Source organism: Aquarana catesbeiana, linkage group LG03 (assembly GCF_042186555.1).
Source record: "Aquarana catesbeiana isolate 2022-GZ linkage group LG03, ASM4218655v1, whole genome shotgun sequence".
Classification (NCBI taxonomy): Eukaryota; Metazoa; Chordata; class Amphibia; order Anura; family Ranidae; genus Aquarana; species Aquarana catesbeiana.
Window position 1 is genome coordinate 31,386,341 of NC_133326.1, and position 22,439 is coordinate 31,408,779.

The 22,439-nt window shown below is 43.7% G+C and overlaps 1 protein-coding gene across 1 annotated transcript in view; it reads left to right on the forward strand.

Annotated features, from left to right (window-relative positions):
• Window positions 1–2,154: 2,154 nt before the first annotated feature.
• Window positions 2,155–22,439, forward strand: part of FAM174B (family with sequence similarity 174 member B) — a 90,844-nt gene continuing 70,559 nt past the window's right edge. Inside the window, exon 1 of the mRNA XM_073618409.1 lies at window positions 2,155–2,510. Within this exon, the coding sequence (XP_073474510.1) occupies window positions 2,227–2,510 (284 nt within the window). The 5' untranslated portion in view covers window positions 2,155–2,226. The remainder of the gene's footprint in view (window positions 2,511–22,439) is intronic.

A 22,439-nucleotide genomic window follows, 5' to 3' on the forward strand; every position in this document is an offset into this window, starting at 1 on the left:
TTTTTTCTTTTCTATTGTTTTCTATTCTATTCTATTCTTCTTTTCTTTTCTTTTCTATTCTTTTTGAATTCAAATACATTTTTTTTTAATTTGAAATTTTTAAATTTGAATTTCAGTAGATGGTTATATTCTTTCTATTTTATTCTTTTCTTTTTTTATCCTATTCTATTCCTTTATTTTCTATTCTATTTTATTCTGTTCTTTTATTTTCTATTCTATTTTGTTCTGTTTTACTCTATTCTTTTCTATTCTATTATCTTATTTTCTATTCTATTTCTTTTTTTTCTATTCTATTTTTTTCTATTCTTTTATTTTGTGTTCTGTTTTACTCTATTATATTCTATTTTATTTTATTTATTCTGGGGACATGTGTTTCTGGGGACACAACACTGCTGGCTGGGAACGTTTGTTTCTGGGGACACAACACTGCTGGGGATGTTTGTTTCTGGGGACACTACTGGGGACGTTTGTTTCTGGGGACATTGCTGGGGACGTTTGTTTCTGGGGACACTGCTGGGGACATTTGTTTCTGGGGACACTACTGGGGACATTTGTTTCTGGGGACACTGCTGGGGACGTTTGTTTCTGGGGACACTGCTGGGGACATTTGTTTCTGGGGACACTACTGGGGATGTTTGTTTCTGGGGACACTGCTGGGGATGTTTGTTTCTGGGGACACTGCTGGGGACATTTGTTTCTGGGGACACTACTGGGGACGTTTGTTTCTGGGGACACTGCTGGGGACATTTGTTTCTGGGGACACTACTGGGGACATTTGTTTCTGGGGACACTACTGGGGACATTTGTTTCTGGGGACACCGCTGGGGATGTTTGTTTCTGGGGACACCGCTGGGGACGCTTGTTTCTGGGGACACCACTGGAGACATTTGCTTCTGGGGACGCTACTGGGGACGTTTGTTTCTGGGGACACCGCTGGGGACGCTTGTTTCTGGGGACACCGCTGGAGACATTTGCTTCTGGGGACACTGCTGGGGACATTTGTTTCTGGGGACATTGTTGGGGACATTTGTTTCTGGGGACACTCATGGGGATGTTTGTTTCTGGGGACACTGCTGGGGATGTTTGTTTCTGGGGACACTGCTGGGGACATTTGTTTCTGGGGACACTACTGGGGACGTTTGTTTCTGGGGACACCGCTGGGGATGTTTGTTTCTGGGGACACCGCTGGGGACGTTTGTTTCTGGGGACACCGCTGGAGACATTTGCTTCTGGGGATGCTACTGGGGACATTTGTTTCTGGGGACACTGCTGGGGACATTTGTTTCTGGGGACACTGTTGGGGACATTTGTTTCTGGGGACACTGCTGGGGACATTTGTTTCTGGGGACACTGCTGGGGACATTTGTTTCTGGGGACACTGCTGGGGACATTTGTTTCTGGGGACACTGCTGGGGACATTTGTTTCTGGGGACACTGCTGGGGACGTTTGTTTCTGGGGACACTGCTGGGGATGTTTGTTTCTGGGGACACTGCTGGGGACGTTTGTTTCTGGGGACACTGCTGGGGACGTTTGTTTCTGGGGACACTAATGGGGACGTTTGTTTCTGGGGACACTACTGGGGATGTTTGTTTCTGGGGACACTGCTGGGGACATTTGTTTCTGGGGACACTGCTGGGGACATTTGTTTCTGGGGACACTACTGGGGACGTTTGTTTCTGGGGACAACGCTGGGGATGTTTGTTTCTGGGGACACCGCTGGGGACGTTTGTTTCTGGGGACACCGCTGGAGACATTTCAGAATGAGGACAATTGGTAATCTATGTTATCACTGAACATAAATGAAAATTTCACGTTTTGTTGTTTCCATGACAGCAATAGAGGGGAAATCCTCCGGTGGGGACATTAGTTCTGGTGACACCCCGGGATTCCCTCACTTTGAGAGATTTCCTTTCACTTCCTGTTGTGATTATGGAAAGGGAAGTGAAGGGAAATCTCCCCACTGGGACACAGAGACAACACCTGACAGGGAATATAACCCTCATTTATTATAATAGTTTTGTCTCCCCTCCATTCATCATGTGTGTATGAAGTGTGGCCCTCAGGCCAGTCCCGGGGCCCCTGAGTGTCAGTGGTTGGTGGTCCCCGGTTGCCTGGGATACGCTGAGTGACAGCCCCGCCCCCTCCATACACGGTGTGCAGAACTCTTCCGGGTTCCCATTTCCTGCACGGAGAGCGGACGGAGCGGAGGACTGTGATCGGGGAGGATGAAGATGACATGGCTGGCGGTGTTGCTGGGGGTTGCGGTGTGCGGAGCTCTGGGCGGGTCGGTGTACCGGAGAGAACAAGGCGGAGGAGGAGGAGAGGGATCGGTACCGGCCATCACCGGGAACAGCACCGCCGAGACCCCGGGGACTCCGAGCAACGACACCGCCGGGGTGACCCGAGTCACCTCCATCCGGGAATACATGCCGACCATCCGCAGTGTCTTCATCTTCGTCTGCGGCTTCAGCACCCTCCTCATCGTCTGTCTGGTGGTGAAAATTATCCGGTAATACCGACCGGGGGGGACCGGGAGATGGGGGAGAATGAAGAGCGATGAATGATGGGGGGGGGGGGATTATGGAGGGAGAGAATGATGAGTAATGGGGGGATAGAATGAAGGGTGATGAATGATGGGGGGTGTAGAATGAAGGGTGATGAATGAAGGGTGATGAAAAATGGGGGGGTAGAATGAAGGGTGATGAATGATGGGGTGGGGGTGTAGAATGAAGGGTGATGAATGATGGGGGGTAGAATGAAGGGTGATGAATGATGGGGGGTGTAGAATGAAGGGTGATGAATGATGGGGGGGTGTAGAATGAAGGGTGATGAATGATGGGGGGTGTAGAATGAAGGGTGATGAATGATGGGGGGTGTAGAATGGGGGGTGTAGAATGAAGGGTGATGAATGATGGGGGGGTGTAGAATGAAGGGTGATGAATGATGGGGGGTGTAGAATGAAGGGTGATGAATGATGGGGGGTGTAGAATGAAGGGTGATGAATGATGGGGGGTGTAGAATGAAGGGTGATGAATGATGGGGGGTGTAGAATGAAGGGTGATGAAAAATGGGGGGGTAGAATGAAGGGTGATGAATGATGGGGGGTGTAGAATGAAGGGTGATGAATGATGGGGGGTGTAGAATGAAGGGTGATGAATGATGGGGGGTGTAGAATGAAGGGTGATGAATGATGGGGGGTGTAGAATGAAGGGTGATGAATGATGGGGGGGTGTAGAATGAAGGGCGATGAATGATGGGGGGGTAGAATGAAGGGCGATGAATGATGGGGGGTGTAGAATGAAGGGTGATGAATGATGGGGGGGTGTAGAATGAAGGGTGATGAATGATGGGGGGGTGTAGAATGAAGGGTGATGAATGATGGGGGGGGTAGAATGAAGGGCGATGAATGATGGGGGGGGTAGAATGAAGGGCGATGAATGATGGGGGGGGGTAGAATGAAGGGCGATGAATGATGGGGGGGGGTAGAATGAAGGGCGATGAATGATGGGGGGGGGTAGAATGAAGGGCGATGAATGATGGGGGGGGTAGAATGAAGGGCGATGAATGATGGGGGGGTAGAATGAAGGGCGATGAATGATGGGGGGGTGTAGAATGAAGGGTGATGAATGATGGGGTGGGGGTGTAGAATGAAGGGTGATGAATGATGGGGTGGGGGTGTAGAATGAAGGGTGATGAATGATGGGGGGGTGGAATGAAGGGTGATGAATGATGGGGTGGGGGTGTAGAATGAAGGGTGATGAATGAAGGGGGGGGTGTAGAATGAAGGGGGATGGTGGTGGGGGGGTGGAATGAAGGTGGTGGGTGTCATCGGTGACTGATCTGTCCTCACTATGGTGGGATGTCGTGTTTCCTTCCTTTGTATCTCTATGTAACTATTTCTCTCTCTCCCCTCTGATCTCTATGGAGGGTTTTGCTTCTCTTAGTACAAGTTGATATTAGTTTGTTACAAGTTTGTTTTTGTTTTTTCTCCCTATTTTCTGTTATGTAATGTTTGGTTTCCATTAGTGTAAATAAGAACAAAGTTTTGTGACATAAGAAACACTGTGACACTGTGTGTACCAAACTAGTCCGCTGTGTTCTATATTGGGGGGGGGGGGGTTGTAGTCTCCTATGTTTTATATAGGGGGGGTTTGTAGTCTCCTATGTTGTATATGGGAGGGGGGGGGTTGTAGTCTCCTATGTTGTATATGGGAGGGGGGGGGGGTTGTAGTCTCCTATGTTGTATATGGGAGGGGGGGGTTGTAGTCTCCTATGTTGTATATGGGAGGGGGGGGGGTTGTAGTCTCCTATGTTGTATATGGGAGGGCGGGGTTGTAGTCTCCTATGTTGTATATGGGAGGGGGGGGGGTTGTAGTCTCCTATGTTGTATATGGGAGGGGGGGGTTGTAGTCTCCTATGTTGCATATGGGAGGGGGGGGTTGTAGTCTCCTATGTTGTATATGGAAGGGGGGGGGGTTGTAGTCTCCTATGTTGTATATGGAAGGGGGGGGGTTGTAGTCTCCTATGTTGTATATGGAAGGGGGGGGGGGTTGTAGTCTCCTATGTTGTATATGGAAGGGGGGGGGGGGTTGTAGTCTCCTATGTTGTATATGGGGGGGGTTGTAGTCTCCTATGTTGTATATGGGGGGGGGGGTTGTAGTCTCCTATGTTGTATATGGGGGGGGGTTGTAGTCTCCTATAATGTATATGGGGCGGGGGGGTTGTAGTCTCCTATGTTGTATATGGGGGGGGGGGGTTGTAGTCTCCTATGTTGTATATGGGGGGGGGTTGTAGTCTCCTATGTTGTATATGGGGGGGGTTGTAGTCTCCTATAATGTATATGGGGCGGGGGGGTTGTAGTCCCCTGCTTTGTCTCTCTGATTGGTTGCAGTGTTTTGGGTTATCATCTGATTGGTGTACAATTCATTCTCCTGCTATTCTGTGATATGAAGTCCCGGGTATTGTCCATCCAGGACTCCTCCGGAGTGACCTCTGATCTCAGATGAGTGACCTCTGACACCAATCATCTTTCTAGCGATCTGTAAGGGGGATTTTTCCCTCCAATCACATATAAGGGGGACTCTTCCCTCCAATCACATATAAGGGGGATTCTTCCCTCCAATCACATATAAGGGGGATTCTTCCCTCCAATCACATATAAGGGGGATTCTTCTCACTGCCTTTTACAATAATGTACTGTGACTAGTAGATCTAGTAATTATTATGGGGGGTTCCCTGAGACCGGAAAGTTATTTTGAGGATTTCTCCATAAAAACAGTTTGAGAGCGTCTCCCTTACACAATATTCAGGTCATACAAGTGGGTGGTAGTTTGTAGGATCCTATGCGGAGTATTTCTCTACCATGTCGGTAGATTCGGAGGGTTGCACTCAGACGGTGAATAGAATTGTACATTTCAGCTCAGTTTTAGTGATTTTCACCCTTGGATTGTATAGTTTGTGTGGTTTGTTGATGACAGATGTTGACAACCTGTGGAATTCCATTTATAATAGAAGTACGAGTATTTCAAGATTCAACCCCCTGGAGCTTTACCTGTGGAACTTGCTGTGCAGCCCTCGGGACGTTTGCACACATTATGTATCTTGCTTCCCTAGGTTCTTACTCAGGACAGTGAAGTCCCCTCCAGCCACAGTGTACATGTCTGCCATAGACATGACAGAGCTGGGATCAGGGACTGGACCCCCCCCCCCCCCCCCCCCCCCCCCAATGTAAGAGGGGCCTTTTGTCATGGTGTGTGAATGATCAGTTGTTGGTCTGGCCTGGTATGTGCTATGAAGACTTGGGATACCAGCCCTTAGGATGTACCTGGTTGGCAAGCATCTGATCAAACCAGTCTCCATTTGTTTATGATCATTGGAGGGCAGAGGGGAGATTAGGGGTCTAATAGACTCCAGATCTCTCAATAAAGAGTACCTGTCATTGCCCCAGCTATCACAAGGTGTCTTGTTCATCCCCCTGTGATAGCAATAAAGTTTAATTTGATCAGCAGCTTTGGAGGGCAGAGGAGGAATCAGGGGTCTAATAGACCCTAGATCTCTCAATAAAGAGTACCTGTCACTTTTCCCAGCTATCACATGGGGTCATGTTCACCTCCCTGTGATAGCAATAAAGTTAGATTAGGGCAGAGAAGGAATCGGGTGTCTACTAGACCGCAGATCTCTCAATAAAGAGTACCTGTCACTGCCCCAGCTATCACAAGGGGTCTTGTTCACCTCTTGTGATAGCAATAAAGTTTCATTTGATCAGCAACTTTGGAGGGCAGAGAAGGAATCAGGGGTCCTATAGACCAAACCTCTCTCAATAAAGAGTACCTGTCACTGCACCAGCTATCACATGGGGTCTTGTTCACCCTTTGTGATAGCAATAGTTAAAGTTACATTTGATCATCAGCTTTGAAGGGCAGAGGAGGAATCTGGGGTCTAATAGACTGCAGATCTCTCAATAAAGAGTACCTGTCACTTTTCCCAGCTATCACCAGGTGTCTTGTTCACCCCTTGTGGTAGCAATAAAGTTAGATTTGGTCAGCAGCTTTGAAGGGCAGAGAAGGAATCGGGTGTCTACTAGACCACAGATCTTTCAAAGAGTACCTGTCACTGCCCCAGTTATCAAAAAGGATGTTGTTCATCCCTTGTAACAGCAATAAAGTTAAATAAAATAAAAGAAAGTGTAAAAACAAAAAAAATAAAAAAAATACAGATCCCTCCTGCCCTCCCAGGCTCACTCACAAATGGGAACGCATACATTGGTCCCGCATTCTTATGTAAACAGTGATTGCACCAAAGTTGCGCCAAAGTCAGCCCCAGTTCACATTTTAGCAACTTATCATGTGATTTGACAGGTTAAATCGCATGACAAGTTGCATCCTATTGCCGGCAGTCGCACTGTTCAAATCAGTATGAAGCCGACTTAGCGGTGCCGCATCAATTTGAAAAAGTAGTACAGGCATTACTTTTGGCAATTTCGGGTGCGACGTGAATAGACATCTGTGAATGAAGCCGCACAGATGTCTTCAAAGAGGCACCTGGTGTCTCTCTGACATGCGGCTTTGAAATCGTGTGATTTCAGATGAAGTTGCACAATTTTAAAGTTGCAGTCAATGTGAACGAGGGCTTATAGCAATAATTCTAGCTCCAGAGCTCACATTTGACTCTAAGACCCCTTTCACACTGAGCCGCCCCCGGGTGTCAGCGGTAAAGCGGCTCTAGTTTTAGTACCGCTTTACCATCATTTAAGCGGTCCTATTCGGCTGCTAGCGGAGCAGTTTTAACCTCCGCTAGCAGCTGAAAAGGGGCTAAATCCGCTCGCAAAATGCCGCTGCAGTGGCACTTTGCCGGCGGTATATCAGTGCTGCCCCATTGTTTTCAGTGGGCAGGGGCGCTTTAGATGCGGCGAGTTCACCGCTCCAAAGAAGCTGCTGGCAGGACTTTTTCTGACGCCCTGCCAGCGCACCGCTCCAGTGTGAAAGCTCTCGGGGCTTTCACATTGGAGAGATAGGAGTCGCTGTTTCAGGGCGCTATAGAGCCTGCAAAGTGCCCCAGTGTGAAAGGGGGTCTAACATGTAAAAGGAGATTTTTAGGTACCGTAGATTGTCACCATTTCACAGGAGTGCAAAATGTTACATTCTGACAAGTTCGGTATCTATTTACATGGCACAACATCATCTCTTTTTATTTACAAAAAAAATTACAAATCAGTATTATTTTATGTTTGTGTGCATAAAATGCATTCAAGTGTATTTTTTTTTTTTTTTCTGAAAATTTTCATTTGATAAACAGCTGCGCAAATACTGTGCAACATAGAAAATTGCAACAGCCACCATTGTATTCTCTGGGGCCTCTGCTTTCATAAACTATGTAATGGTGGGAGGTCATTTTGCTAGCAAAAAAATTTCTGATTTTAATATGAATGTGAGAAATGTCAGAATCGGTCTGAGCAGCTGGTGGTTAATGGAAGGCGGTGATGGTGAATTTGGGGGTTTCTCATACTCTGTATAGAATTTTTGTTTTCCAGTATTGTGTCACATGCCGCCTGACACACTATAATTACAAGGTGTAGTATATAATGCACAATCCCGTGTAACCAGTTAGAACTCGGCTTTCCTCGAGGTGCCCATACAGGTGTAAATTATCTGCAGAAAAGACTTTTTAGACACGCTGTGCCACTAATTGGCATGTATATGGGCTGTCCCTGACTTTCTCACCATGTAATTATAGGGGTGGGGAGGAAGATGCGGTGGTTGGAGGGCAGGGTGTGCGCACACCTCCAGCAGATGATCCTTTCCCCCCGGGGGGATTCCACCCGGCCTGCCCATGTCTATATAAACATCGCTGAGGGATCTGGGGTAAATCGCATGACGACCGTTTTGGTGATGAGTTTTTGTTGCAGATTTTTGCAGTATATTATTTTGGTGCACATCATTTTTAACCACTTCAGCCCCAGAAGGATTTGCCCCTTTAATGACCAGGCCATTTTTTGCTATACAGTACTGCGTCACTTTTAGCGTATTTTCACACTGAGGCGTGCGGGCTTTACCATCGTTTTAGCGGCGCTATTTGGCCACTAGTGGGGCGGTTTTAACCCCCGCTAGCGGACGAAAAAGGGTTAAAACCGCCCGCAAAGTGCCGCTTCAGCGGCGCTTTGCAGCGGTGCCCCATTGTTTTCAATGGGAAGGGGCGCTTTAGGAGTGGTAAATACACCTCTCTTACAGCGCTCCAAAGATGCTGCTAGCAGGACTTTTTCGACCGCCCTGCAAGCGCACCGCTCCAGTGTGAAAGCCCTCGGGGCTTTCACATTGGAGTGCATTGAGCGACTCTTTCAGGGCGCTTTGCAGGCGCTATTTTGAGCACTTTAGCGCCTGCAAAGCGCCTAACTGACAATTGCGCGGTCTTGCAACGTTGTACCCAAACAAAATTGATGTCCTTTTTTTTCCCCACAAATTCTTTTGGTGGTATTTGATCATCTCTGCGGTTTTTATTTTTTGCACTATAAACAAAAAAAGAGCGACAATTTTGAAAAAAAAAAAGCAATAATTTTTACTTTTTGCTATAATAAATATCCCCAAAAAAATATTTAAAAAAAATAATTTATTCCTCAGTTTAGGCCGATTTTATATTTTCTTCTACATTATTTTTAGTAAAAAAATTTGCAATAAGCATATATTGATTGCAAAAGTTATAGCGTCTACAAAATAGTGAATAGTATTTATGGCATTTTTTATTTATTTATTTATTTATTTTACTAGTAATGGCAGTGATCTGCGATATTTAGCAGGACTGCGACATTGCGGCGGACAGATCGGACATCTAACTGACATTTTTGACACTTTTTTTGGGAACCAGTGACATTATTACAGTAATCGGTGCTAAAAATATGCACTGTGACTGTACGTCACCGCGTTCTTGACGGTCGTAAATTCAGCGAACTTTTGCGTGACCGTGTGTATACAAGGCAAACTTGAGCGGAATCCCGTCGGAAAAGCCGTCATATCTTTTTCCGACAAGAAGTCCGATCGTATGTACGCGGCATAACAGAGTGATCAGTGTTAAAAAATATGCATTGTCACTGTATTAATGACACTGGCAGGGAAGGGGTTAACATCAGGGGCGATCAAAGGGTTAAATGTGTTCCCTGCTGGTGTTTTCTAACTGTATGGGGGATGGGCTGCCTGGGGGAAACACACAGATCGGTCATCCTGCATAGCAGAAAGCCAGGATCTGTGTGATCTCCCCTGTCAGAATGGAGATCTGCCTTATTTATACAGGCAGATCCCCGTTCCATTCTGTCACTGCGAGGAATGATCGCAGGTGGCCGGCGGACATCTTGCCTGCCCCACCTGCTGATTGGCTCCCCCGCTGGCCAGTGGGCGCGCGCCCACAAAATAGAGTTTCCGAGCCGACGTACAATGACCGCGATTCACTGGAACGAGCCGACTTGCCGCAGTACAATGACGGCGGCTGGTCGGCAAGTGGTTAAGGGGTACGTAACCCCCAAATTAAAGTGGCGTTAAACCAAAAGCAAACATTTTATTATATTGCAGCTTACCAAATTTTAGATGTGATGGCTGCATTCGTTTTTCTTTTTCTTTTTTTTGGCTTTCTTTCCTTTATTTTCATCTGGTGATCCTGTCAGTAAGTCTGTTGTTTTTTTTTAAGCCCTGGTTCACATGGAATGTGGCTTTGAAATTGTGCAACTTCACTTTAAATCACGTGATTTTAAAGCCGCATGTCAGTGCAACTTGGCTGACTTCTGTGTGACTTCATGCTCAGATGTCTATGCAAGCGGCACCTAAAATTGTGCAGGAACTACTTTTTCACAGCAGTGCGGCACCGCAAAGTCGGTGTCGCACCATTTTGAACAGTTCCATTGCCGAAAATGGACCCCAGATCCCTCCATAAAGATTACCAGTCACATGCCATGTTTACATCTCTTGTGATCAAAAAATAAATAAATAATTACAGCAACAGTGTAAAAATAAAATAAATTAATAATAGTAATTAAAAAAAAAAAATGTCAAGCAGAGGTCCTAGAGAATAAATTGGTGGTTTTTGCCGTTTTTCGCAAAATTTGTGCAGCGGCTTTTCAATTGCAATTTTTGGGAAAAAAATACACATTTTAATGCAAAAAAAAAACCACAATACATAAACCCAATTTTTTTTGTAAAATATAAAAGATGTCACACCGAGTAAATAGATACCAAACATGTCACGCTTTAAAATTACACACGTCTGCACAACGGCGACAAACGACGTAAATTTTACTATCCATAGGCGACACTTTAAAAGCCTTTACAGGTTACCACTTTAGATGTACAGAGGAGGTCTAATGTTAGAATTACTGCCCATGATCCGAAGTTTGTCTTTGTGCGCTAGCAGAGGGTTGGGGGGCCAAGGGCACTTTTACATTTATTTATTTTTTTTATAATTTATTTTATTTTTAATATGCTTTTAATTTTTATTTTTTTTGATCACTGTTATTGCTGTCACAAGGAATGTAAACATCCTTGTGACAGCAATAGGCATGTGACAGGTCTATAAGACACCCAAATCCCTCCTTTTGCACTTGAAAGCGTTCAAAACGCCAAGATCGGCGTTTTTGAATACTTTTGATTTTTTTTAAACGGGGCCATTAAGATGCCGGTAAACAGGAAGTGATGTCATATAGTCATTTCCTGACTACTATAGCGGAGACCTGATCAAAGCCGATCCTGTTTTTTTTCGGGTCTCCGACTAGCCGGTGGATGTGCCAGCTGGCCCGGTGGGACAGGAGAGCCCAAGCAGGTCACGGAAGGCGGTGGGGGGGGGGGGGGGGCATCCCATTCCACTGCCTGCAATAACAATCGAATGGCTAGTTAGCTGCTTTGGTTATTACAAGAGAACTGTTTGCTCTTAAAAAAAAAACAGTACCGGGTGATACCTGCAGTTGCATATCATCCCGGGACAACTGCTTGAAGTCAAATGACGTGCCAGGTACATGATTATGTTTGGGTTAGCGGTAATGGTTAGGGTTAGAAATAATGGTTTGGGTTAGAGGTAATGGTTTGGGGTAATGATTAGGGTTAGCGGTAATGGTTAGGGTTAGCGGTAATGGTTAGGTTTAGCGGTAATGGTTAGGTTTAGCGGTAATGGTTTGGGTTAGAGATAATGGTTAGGGTTAGCGGTAATGGTTAACGGTAATTGTTTGGGTTGGAAGTATTGGTTAGGGTTAGCGGTAATGGTTAGGGTTAGCGGTTATGGTTAGCGGTAATGGTTTGGGTTAGCGGTAATGGTTAGGGTTAGCGGTAATGGTTGGGGTTAGAAGTAATGGTTGGGGTTAGAGGTAATGGTTAGGGTTAGAAGTAATGGTTTGGGTTAGAGGTAATGGTTTGGGTTAGAGGTAATGGTTTGGGTTAGAGGTAATGGTTAGGGTTAGCGGTAATGGTTAGGGTTAGCGGTAATGGTTAGGGTTAGAAGTAATGGTTAGGGTTAGAAATAATGGTTTGGGGTAATGGTTAGGGTTAGCGGTAATGGTTAGGGTTAGCGGTAATGGTTAGGGTTAGCGGTAATGGTTGGGGTTAGCGGTAATGGTTAGGTTTAGCGGTAATGGTTAGGGTTAGAGATAATGGTTAGGGTTAGCGGTAATGGTTAGCAGTAATTGTTTGGGTTAGAGATAATGGTTTGGGTTAGAGATGATGGTTGGGGTTAGAAGTATTGGTTAGGGTTAGCGGTAATGGTTAGGGTTAGCGGTAATGGTTAGGGTTAGCGGTAATGGTTAGGGTTAGCGGTAATGGTTTGGGTTAGAGGTAATGGTTTGGGTTAGTGGTAATGGTTTGGGTTAGTGGTAATGGTTTGGGTTAGTGGTAATGGTTAGGGTTAGAAGTAATGGTTGGGGTTAGAAGTAATGGTTTGGGTTAGAGGTAAGGGTTAGGTTTCGCGGTAATGGTTTGGGTTAGAGGTAATGATTAGAGTTAGCGGTAATGGTAATTGTTAGAAGTAATGTTTAGGGTTTGTGATTATTGTTCGGGTTAGAACGATATCTAATACTGCTAACCCTAAACCCTTAAACCTAACCTATGTGACTTTGGACACATAAAAGTTCCTGCACTACTTTAATGTGACTTAATGTGGATGTAAACCCTGTTCATGAAATCTGACCTAGGCACATATATTTGTAGTGTTTACTTATCTCTCTCCAAAGCCCTAACTCCCATGTCTTTCTGCTGCTCTGTTATCAGCGTGATAACTTCTGACAAGTTCTCCGACACAGGAGATAAAAGCAGCTGGAAATTTGTGTCGGGGAGGAAACTTACAGACAGATAAGCAGAGAGCATGTCTATTCACAGTACAGCTCTGCAAGTTCTGCCTATGTGGGGTTGGGGGGTGTGGTGTGGTGTGCCTTTCCCCCAATCAGCTCCCACACAGTGTATGCCCAGACTCCGCCCACTGCTGAAACAGGAAGAAATATTTCTAACATGATCTGCACTTTCTAAAGAATGTAGAAAGCTAAAGACAGCAGATAAACATGTAAAACTTATGTAGGGAGATTTGTTTCATCTCTGTGTATCATCTGTGGCTGTTCACCTCATTGGGTATAGGAGAGGGTTTACATCCACTTTTAGGCTCCGTTCACATCTAGGCAGCCGGGATCGGGGGCGGAATCGGCGTGATCTGGAATCACGGCCAATCGTGGGACGCCCTTGCGATCCCCGTCACTTCTAACGGCACCCCAATTGCAGCGCGATTTTTCCGCGATTGTCAACTGACGAATTGCAGTAAGATCACGCAAACAGAATCGCGGTACGCCTGTCGCCCAAAAGAAGTTTTCATACGGCGATTCTGTTTGTGTGATTTCACGTGTTGGGGTTAGGCTTAGATTTATTCATTAGGGTTAGCAGTAATAGTTAGGGGTTAGAGGTAACTGTCAGGGTTATAATGATTACCCCTAACCCTAACCCTTGAAGGGATTGTAAAGTCTCGAAGTTTTTCAACTTAATGCATTAAGGTGAAAAATCTTCTTTGCTGCAGTGTCCCCCCCTTTTTTTCTTACCTAAACCCCTTCGTTCCAGTGCCGTGCACGAGCCCAGTAGCTCCAGCCGCTGTCTCTGTCCTCATTGGACAGATTGATAGGTGTGGGAACCATTGGCTCCACAATTGATGACCACAGATGGAGTAATCTCTTCCTGCTGCGCTTGGCTTTCAGGATGATGACGTTTAATCTTTTCTTAAACATAGAAATGAAAACGCTTAAACTTTGGTTACCTTTCCGATCCCCCCCGGCGCAGATGTGAATAATGCATAATGTATCAATGCATTGTGTGCTTGAGGGATGACTGCCATTGGCTGCCGCTGCTGTCAATCAAATCCAGTGACATGGGGGCGGGGCCAAGTCCCGCTGTCTGTGTCAATGGGCGCAGCAGCAGGACTCGGGAGCGCGCCTGCACGGGTGCCCCCAGGGAAAGCAGCATTCTGTGGGGGCACCTGATGAAGGAGGAGCCAGGAGCGCCGGCGAGGCACCCCAGAAGAGGAGGATCTGGGCTGTCCTGCGCAAAACAATTGCAGGTGTGTATAACATATTTGTTATTTAAAAACATCCGAACCTTTACAACCACTTTAACCCTAACATATGACTTTGAACAATAAAAGTTCCTGCAGTACTTTAATGTGACTCAGGAGCCAGGGAGTGTAAGGTCACCTCAAAGTTGCACTCTGTGATCAGAACTGTCATACTTTCCTATTAGCAAAAACAAAACGCATCAGAATTGCGTGTTCCCTGTTCAAAAACGCAAAATGCGTTGGAAAAGTTGCCTCAATCACAACACGCATAGGTGCGGACTTAAAGCGATGTTCCAGTCATTCTGTCATACAACATTCTGTTTTAAAATGAATATAATTTATGAACGAAAACCACATACACTGTCTGAAAATTCCTTTGACCAAGCAGATTTCTATTATTTCTAAATTTTCCTGTCACTGTGGTTAAAATCGAACATTGATTTGACCCCACTAACAATTCGAAAATCGAACGAACATTCTTAAAATTAATTTTTTTTTTGAAGGAAGACATTGTTTTCGTATGGCCAGCATATAATATATTACAGTTCTGTTTGAAAATCTGCAAAACAGTCTTTTTTTTTTTTTTTCTTTAAAAAAAGATGAGTCTGATATTTACCATATTCAACCTCTAATAGTATATACAGCATATCTCCTCTAATAGTATATACAGCTTATCTCCTCTAATAGTATATACAGCATATCTCCTCTAATGGTATATACAGTATATATCTCTCCTCTAATAGTATATACAGTATATATATCTCCTCTAATAGTATATACAGTATATCTCCTCTAATAGTTTATACAGCATATCTCCTCTAATGGTATATAGAGCATATCTCCTCTAATGGTATATACAGTATATCTCTCCTCTAATGGTATATACAGTATATCTCTCCTCTAATGGTATATACAGTATATCTCTCCTCTAATGGTATATACAGTATATCTCCTCTAATGGTATATACAGTATATCTCCTCTAATGGTATATACAGTATATCTCCTCTAATAGTTTATACAGCATATCTCCTCTAATGGTATATAGAGCATATCTCCTCTAATGGTATATACAGTATATCTCCTCTAATGGTATATACAGTATATCTCCTCTAATGGTATATACAGTATATCTCCTCTAATGGTATATACAGTATATCTCCTCTAATGGTATATACAGTATATCTCTCCTCTAATAGTATATAGAGTATATCTCTCCTCTAATAGTATATAGAGTATATCTCTCCTCTAATAGTATATAGAGTATATCTCTCCTCTAATAGTATATAGAGTATATCTCTCCTCTAATAGTATATAGAGTATATCTCTCCTCTAATAGTATATAGAGTATATCTCTCCTCTAATAGTATATAGAGTATATCTCTCCTCTAATAGTATATAGAGTATATCTCCTCTAATAGTATATACAGCATATCTCCTCTAATAGTATATACAGCATATCTCCTCTAATAGTATATACCGTATATCTCCTCTAATAGTATATACAGCATATCTCCTCTAATAGTATATACCGTATATACCGTATATCTCCTCTAATGGTATATACAGCATATCTCCTCTAATATTATATACAGTATATCTCCTCTAATAGTATATAGAGTATATCTCTCCTCTAATAGTATATAGAGTATATCTCTCCTCTAATAGTATATAGAGTATATCTCTCCTCTAATAGTATATAGAGTATATCTCTCCTCTAATAGTATATAGAGTATATCTCTCCTCTAATAGTATATAGAGTATATCTCTCCTCTAATAGTATATAGAGTATATCTCTCCTCTAATAGTATATAGTGTATATCTCTCCTCTAATAGTATATAGAGTATATCTCTCCTCTAATAGTATATAGAGTATATCTCTCCTCTAATAGTATATAGAGTATATCTCTCCTCTAATAGTATATAGAGTATATCTCTCCTCTAATAGTATATAGAGTATATCTCTCCTCTAATAGTATATAGAGTATATCTCTCCTCTAATAGTATATAGAGTATATCTCTCCTCTAATAGTATATAGAGTATATCTCTCCTCTAATAGTATATAGAGTATATCTCTCCTCTAATAGTATATACAGCATATCTCCTCTAATAGTATATACCGTATATCTCCTCTAATAGTATATACCGTATATCTCCTCTAATAGTATATACCGTATATCTCCTCTAATAGTATATACAGCATATCTCCTCTAATAGTATATACCGTATATCTCCTCTAATAGTATATACCGTATATCTCCTCTAATAGTATATACCGTATATACCGTATATCTCCTCTAATAGTATATACAGCATATCTCCTCTAATAGTATATACCGTATATCTCCTCTAATGGTATATACAGCATATCTCCTCTAATGGTATATACAGCATATCTCCTCTAATAGTATATACAGTATATCTCTTCTGTTATTCTCAGAGGGGGTTAGGGATTTTGCTCTCTAACCATATAGTTGGTTATTTATATTTACCACTGCATATAGAGATATTTAAGAATAAATTGCCTTTTTTTTTAAACTTTACAAATTAACTAAATTTTACACCACACTTTTTTTAAGGTTATTAACCGATTAATCGAAACAATAATCGGCCAACTAATCGATCATGAAAATAATCCTTAGTTGCAGCCCTAGACAATACCAACTCTTCAGGGGCAGATGCAACAGTACTCTACAAAAAAAGAGAACATAATAACCAAGGATCTAATATACATCTATAATATATATACGTCTATAATATAGATGTGTGATCTATAGTAACGTAAATAGGAAGCCGAAATGAAGAAATTGAATGGGGAGAGTGGTGACCAAAAAGCATACTAGAAGTGACAGATCGAAAGCTGGTGAAATGTGAAGAAGGAGACAGTCCCCTAATTAACCATCTCGATACTGGGCACTTACACCCCCTTCCTGCCCAGGCCAATTTTCAGCTTTCAGCGCTGTCGCTGTTTAAATAACAATTGCGCGGTCATACAACACTGTACCCAAACAGAGCTTTTATTATTTTGTTCCCACACATAGAGCTTTCTTTTGGTGGTATTTTACCACCTCCACATTTTTTATTTTTTGCTAAACAAATAAAAAAAAGACCTAAATTTTTTTTTTTTTTGTTTCTGTTATAAATTTTGTAAAAATAAGTAAGTTTTCTCCTTCACTGATAAGTCGGCCACTGATGGGTGGCACTGATATGCCGCACTCATGGGTGGTACTGAAAGACTGTACTGATGGGTACTTATGGGTGGCACTGCTGGGCACTGATAAGTGGCACTGATAGATGGTATTGTTAGGCATCACTGATGGCACTGGCAGGCATTGGAGATGGGCACTGATTGGCAGCTGCCTGGGCACTGATTGTCATTTCCCTGGTGGTCTAGGGTGGCATACCTGGTGGTCAAGTGTGGTGGCCATCCCTGGTGGTCCTGGATGGGCATCTGTCAGACGTGAGTGAGGAAAAGCCGATCAACGGCTCTTCATGTTTATATTGTGATCAGCCGTGATTGGACACGGCTGATCACGTGGTAAAGAGCCTCCATCAGAGGCTTTTTACCGAGATCGGTGTAGCGGTGTGTCAACTGACACACAGCAACAATGCTTGCCGCGATGCGCGCCCCCGGGGGCACGCAAGAGCAGCCTTTCTTGAAGGGCGTCATATCACGTCCATCCAGAACGAGAGCCGCGCCGTCCAGCTGTCATTTGACGGCCGGCGGGCGGGAAACGGTTAAGCTGAAAAGTGCAAATGCTTAAAGTGGAAGTAAACCCCCTTCCCCCCCTATTGTTTTCAGCCAAGGAAGCTGCCATCTTGGCCTCTGTTTAATCTACAACTGCCATGATGCTGCACATGTGATCAGTTAGGACACCAGCCATTGGATGGTTTGACAGTTTGGTTGAGAGCACAACCAATGGGAGTGTTACATGTTGTTCTTGTTTTCTGGATGGGTTTACGTCCGCTTTAAACTTTGGTTACCTTTTCCGATTCCCCCCGGCCGGCGCTGATGTGAATAATGCAGAGCTCTATCCATGCATCATGTGCTTGTAGGATGACAGCGATTGTTGAGGTTCTCTGAGCCGCCCCGAGGCTCATTAAATATTGCCAGATTACTCGGTGCGGTTCTGAATAGTAAAGCGTCCCTTTTATTTGTTATACCTTCAGAGCCTGGAATCAGAAACAGGATGTCCTTGTTTTAATTTATTCCCTACTGATTTTCTGCTTTTATTATATGCAGATCCAACTCCTTCCAGTTATTATGGAAGCTGACCATGCATGGGGTGTTTGTTTTCCTGAATAGCCCAAAAAAAAAAAAAAAAAAAAAAAAAAAAAAAAATTCAGCTTAAAGTGAACCGAACCTGTCAAAGTGTGAGCAAGCAGCTTTTTATTGCAAAATAGACACAATGACCTGCAAAGACCCTGACCTGCCTTTCACAGTCTTTTATTGAATGTACACCGAGCAGAACATTTATTTCTTTTTCTTCTATTCTCATCTGGTGATCTGGCCAGTAACTCTGTTGTTTTTCAAAAAGAACAAGACCACTGACAGGGGTGCTTACAATGATCAGCTTTTATTTATTTATGTAAAACTTTTATCGCAAAAAACACGTTACTGTAACTGATTGTAAAGTGTGAGCTGGAGTTTGGCTTCAATTTATTAGTGTATCCAAATCTCATAGTACATCTAACACTCCCCTCTTCTCCCTTATGACAATGCTGCTCTCTGCTGTGCCCCCCTGTGCTTCCTCATCCAGAGTGGGGTCACTCTAAGGCTGCATCTACACCTGAGCGTAGTGTCTTTGAGCGTTTTAATAGCTTTTTTTTTTTACACGTTTTTATGCACAATTTTGGATCGTTTTTATGCGCAATTTGTGCATTTTTATACAGCATTTTTATTATATTTGACTTTTTAATTAATATCATGAATTTAAATGAATATGAATTTTTTTGTCAGCCATTATTGGCACCTTTTTAGTGCAAGAAAAGCTGAAGAAAAATGTATCCCTTTAAATTCTATGTATGTCTTCACACTGGTCCATTGGGCTTCCATTGTGGTGTTTAAAAATCCAGCTTGGTGCATTTTCGGTCAAAAAAATAAAAGTAAAACACACCTCCCAGTTCGAATGCATTGAAAACGCAGCAGGAACGCATTATTAACACACCTGTGTTATGTTTTCGATGCGTTTTTTGAGTCACATGAAAGGCCCCTTTCACACTGCTGCGACTTGAAAGACGCACGATTTTGCGGCGATTTCAGGGAATGCCTGTGTAAACTTGAGGTCTATAGAGCTCAATTCGCATCAAAGTCAGACCAAAGTAGTACAGGGACTACTTTGAAGTCGCGCAGACATGAATGGTTATCATTGGGAATCAAGGGGTACGACTTGTCATGTGACTCTGATGTCCAAAGTCGCAAGAAAAGTCGCACAAGTGTGAAAGGGGCCTAACCCTAACGCATAATAAAAAATAATTATAATTATTATTATTAACCACTTGGCGACCAGCCGCCGTCATACTGCAGCAGGTCGGCACAATCCCGTAAGCCGTCGTAGCTACACGTCGGTCCCTTTAAGCGGTATGGCAGGTGCGTGCTGCACTGGGCGGGTGCCGATGCTCGTGACTTTCACACTGAGGCGCTGCGCTGGCAGGGCATCAAAAAAAAGTCCTGGGAGCAGTATCTGCCGAATCGCCTGCAAAGCGCCTCGGCAGCGGTGCTTTGTGGTGCTTTTAACCCTTTATTCGGCCACTAGCGGGGAATAAAAGCGCCCGAAAAGCGCTGCAAAAACAATGGTAAATCGCCGCTAAAACTAGCGTTGCTTTACCACCGATGCCCCCGCGCTGCCAGTGTGAAAGGGCTCATACTGCGGCAGGACGACCTGCTGCGTGAACTGACATACCTGTACTTCAGTCAGTGCATTAGATACAGTGGGCGCGCACCCATAGGTCCGTTGGACTTGATGTCTGCCAGCCACCCGCGAGCGCGGTGAAGAGATGCAGAACGGGGATCTGCCAATGTAATCAAGGTGGATCCCTGTTCTGACAGGGGAGGAGAGAGAGATCAGCTGTTCCTAGTGATCAGGAACAGCGATCTCTCTCTACTCCCAGTCAGTCCCCTCCCCCTGACCCTTAGAAAGCACCTCCCTAGGGAATAAGGATGAGCTCAGGCGCGTTCGCAACTAGCATGTGCAGAGCCCGCCAGGAAGATCAGCACTACACAGCGCTAATCACAAGCAGTGAGACATTTTCCCGATGCACGGCTGCAAAGATCGAGGAATGTCTCACTGCTTGTGATTAGCGCTGTGTAGTGCCGATCTTCCTGGCGGGCTCTGCACATGCTAGTTGCGAACGCGCCTGAGCTCATCCTTACTAGGGAACACTGAACCCTTTGGTCACCCCTGGTGTTAACCCCTTCTCCGCCAGTGCCATTTATCCAGTAATCAGTGCATTTTTATCGCACTGATCACTGTATTGGTGTCACTGGTCCCCACAAAGTGTCACTTAGGGTCAGATTTGTCTACCGCAATCCCGCCAAAAAGCGCTGATCCCCGCCATTACTAGTAAAAACAGTAATCTTTCCCCTATTTTGTAGACGCTATAACTTTTGCGCAAACCAATCAATATACGCTTATTGCAATATGTTTTTGTTTTACCAAAAATATGTAGCAGAATATTGTGAAAGATGATGTCACGCCGAGTAAATTGATACCCAACATGTCACGCTTCAAAATTACGCCCGCTCATGGAATGGCGACAAACTTTTACCCTTAAAAATCTCCATAGGCGACAATTAAAGAATTCTATAGGTTGCATGTTTTGAGTTACAAATAAAAGTGACAATTTTTTTTTTTTTTTTTAAAGAACAGTGTAAAAATAAAAAATAAAAAGTAAAATTATTAATAAAAAGAAACAAAAACCTAATGTGCCACGTCCCGCCGAGCTCGCGTGCAGAAGCGAACGCACACGTGAGTAGCGCCCGTACATGATAGAATTATTGCACATGTGTGGTTTGAACACCGTTTTTATGTACGGGCGCTACTCATGTATGCGTTCGCTTCTGCACGCGAGCTCGGCGGGACGTGGCACATTAGGTTTTTGTTTCTTTTTATTAATAATTTTACTTTTTATTTTTTATTTTTACACTGTTCTTTAAAAAAAAAAAAAAAAAAAAGTCACTTTTATTCCTATTACAAGGAATGTAAACATCCCTTTGTAATTGAAAAAAAGCATGACAGGACTTCCCAAATATAAGATCTGGGGTCAAAAAGACTTCAGATCTCATATTTACGCTAAAATGCAATTAAAAAAAATAAAAAAGTCCCTTTTAAGAGCTATGGGTGGAAGTGACGTTTTGACTTCGCTTCTGCCCTGCAATGGTATGGAGCTGGGTGGGGGCCATCTTCCCCTCATGCCAAGCAGGAAGAAGGATCCGATTGCCACGTGTAAGCTGCGGAGGGCACGGGGGGGGGGGGACGTATGATGGCCCTCTCCTGCCACCAATAAAAGTGATCTTGTGGCGAATCCGCCGCAGAGACCACTTTTATCTGAAACTGGAGGTTATACCGGGGTTATGGTAGCTAGCTGCAGCCATAACAACGATATCCTTCTTCAAATTGCCGACGTATATCAGTGAGCCGGTCTAGAAGTGGTTAAACTGGCCATACATGGTTCAGTTTTTGTGTTAGTGCCGGTTCACACTACAGCAACTCGGGATCCGACTTGTCAGACCTCAAGTTGCCCCAAGTCACGGGACATGAGAAATTCCATTGAAGTGAATGAGAGATGAGAGCTGTCTTTTTTTTTTTTTTTTTTTTCAAGTTGTTTATTGAAGTTTTCAGTATAACAAGGAGAGTGCAGTGCAGCATTGGAATGTTACAAGAATAACATGGTTTGGATGTATACAGTACAATTACAGTACAACATAAAATGTTCAGTAATCAATAGATTACACAACTAAGATGAAGAATCAAACCAAAGAAAGGAACAAATAAGGAAGTCGACATGTATGGTAAGAAGACATCTCCACTGGCTGTTATTTGAGTAGGGTTTGATGTCTTGCGTGTATAACTTGATGAGGGTTAAGTACAGGTATACTCAGGTATGCTCCCCCGACATCCGAACACCCCTGTCGGGCTCTAACTGTGTCCAGAGGGGGGAGCTATGGATCTCGGCCGGTGTTGTCCGTAAAGGAGCATTTTACCTGTACAATAGTTTGTTATATGTTATGCCAATGGGACAAAAATAATGTTGGGTGGTTGGCTCCAGAGAGGGTATAAACGGGGAGACCTCAGTGGTACTAAATGACAATACAGTGAAGGGAATAGAAGCTCGTATGGGCCATATGTCATCAGGACAACAAAGGATTATAGCAGGTAGGGGTAGTATGTGAA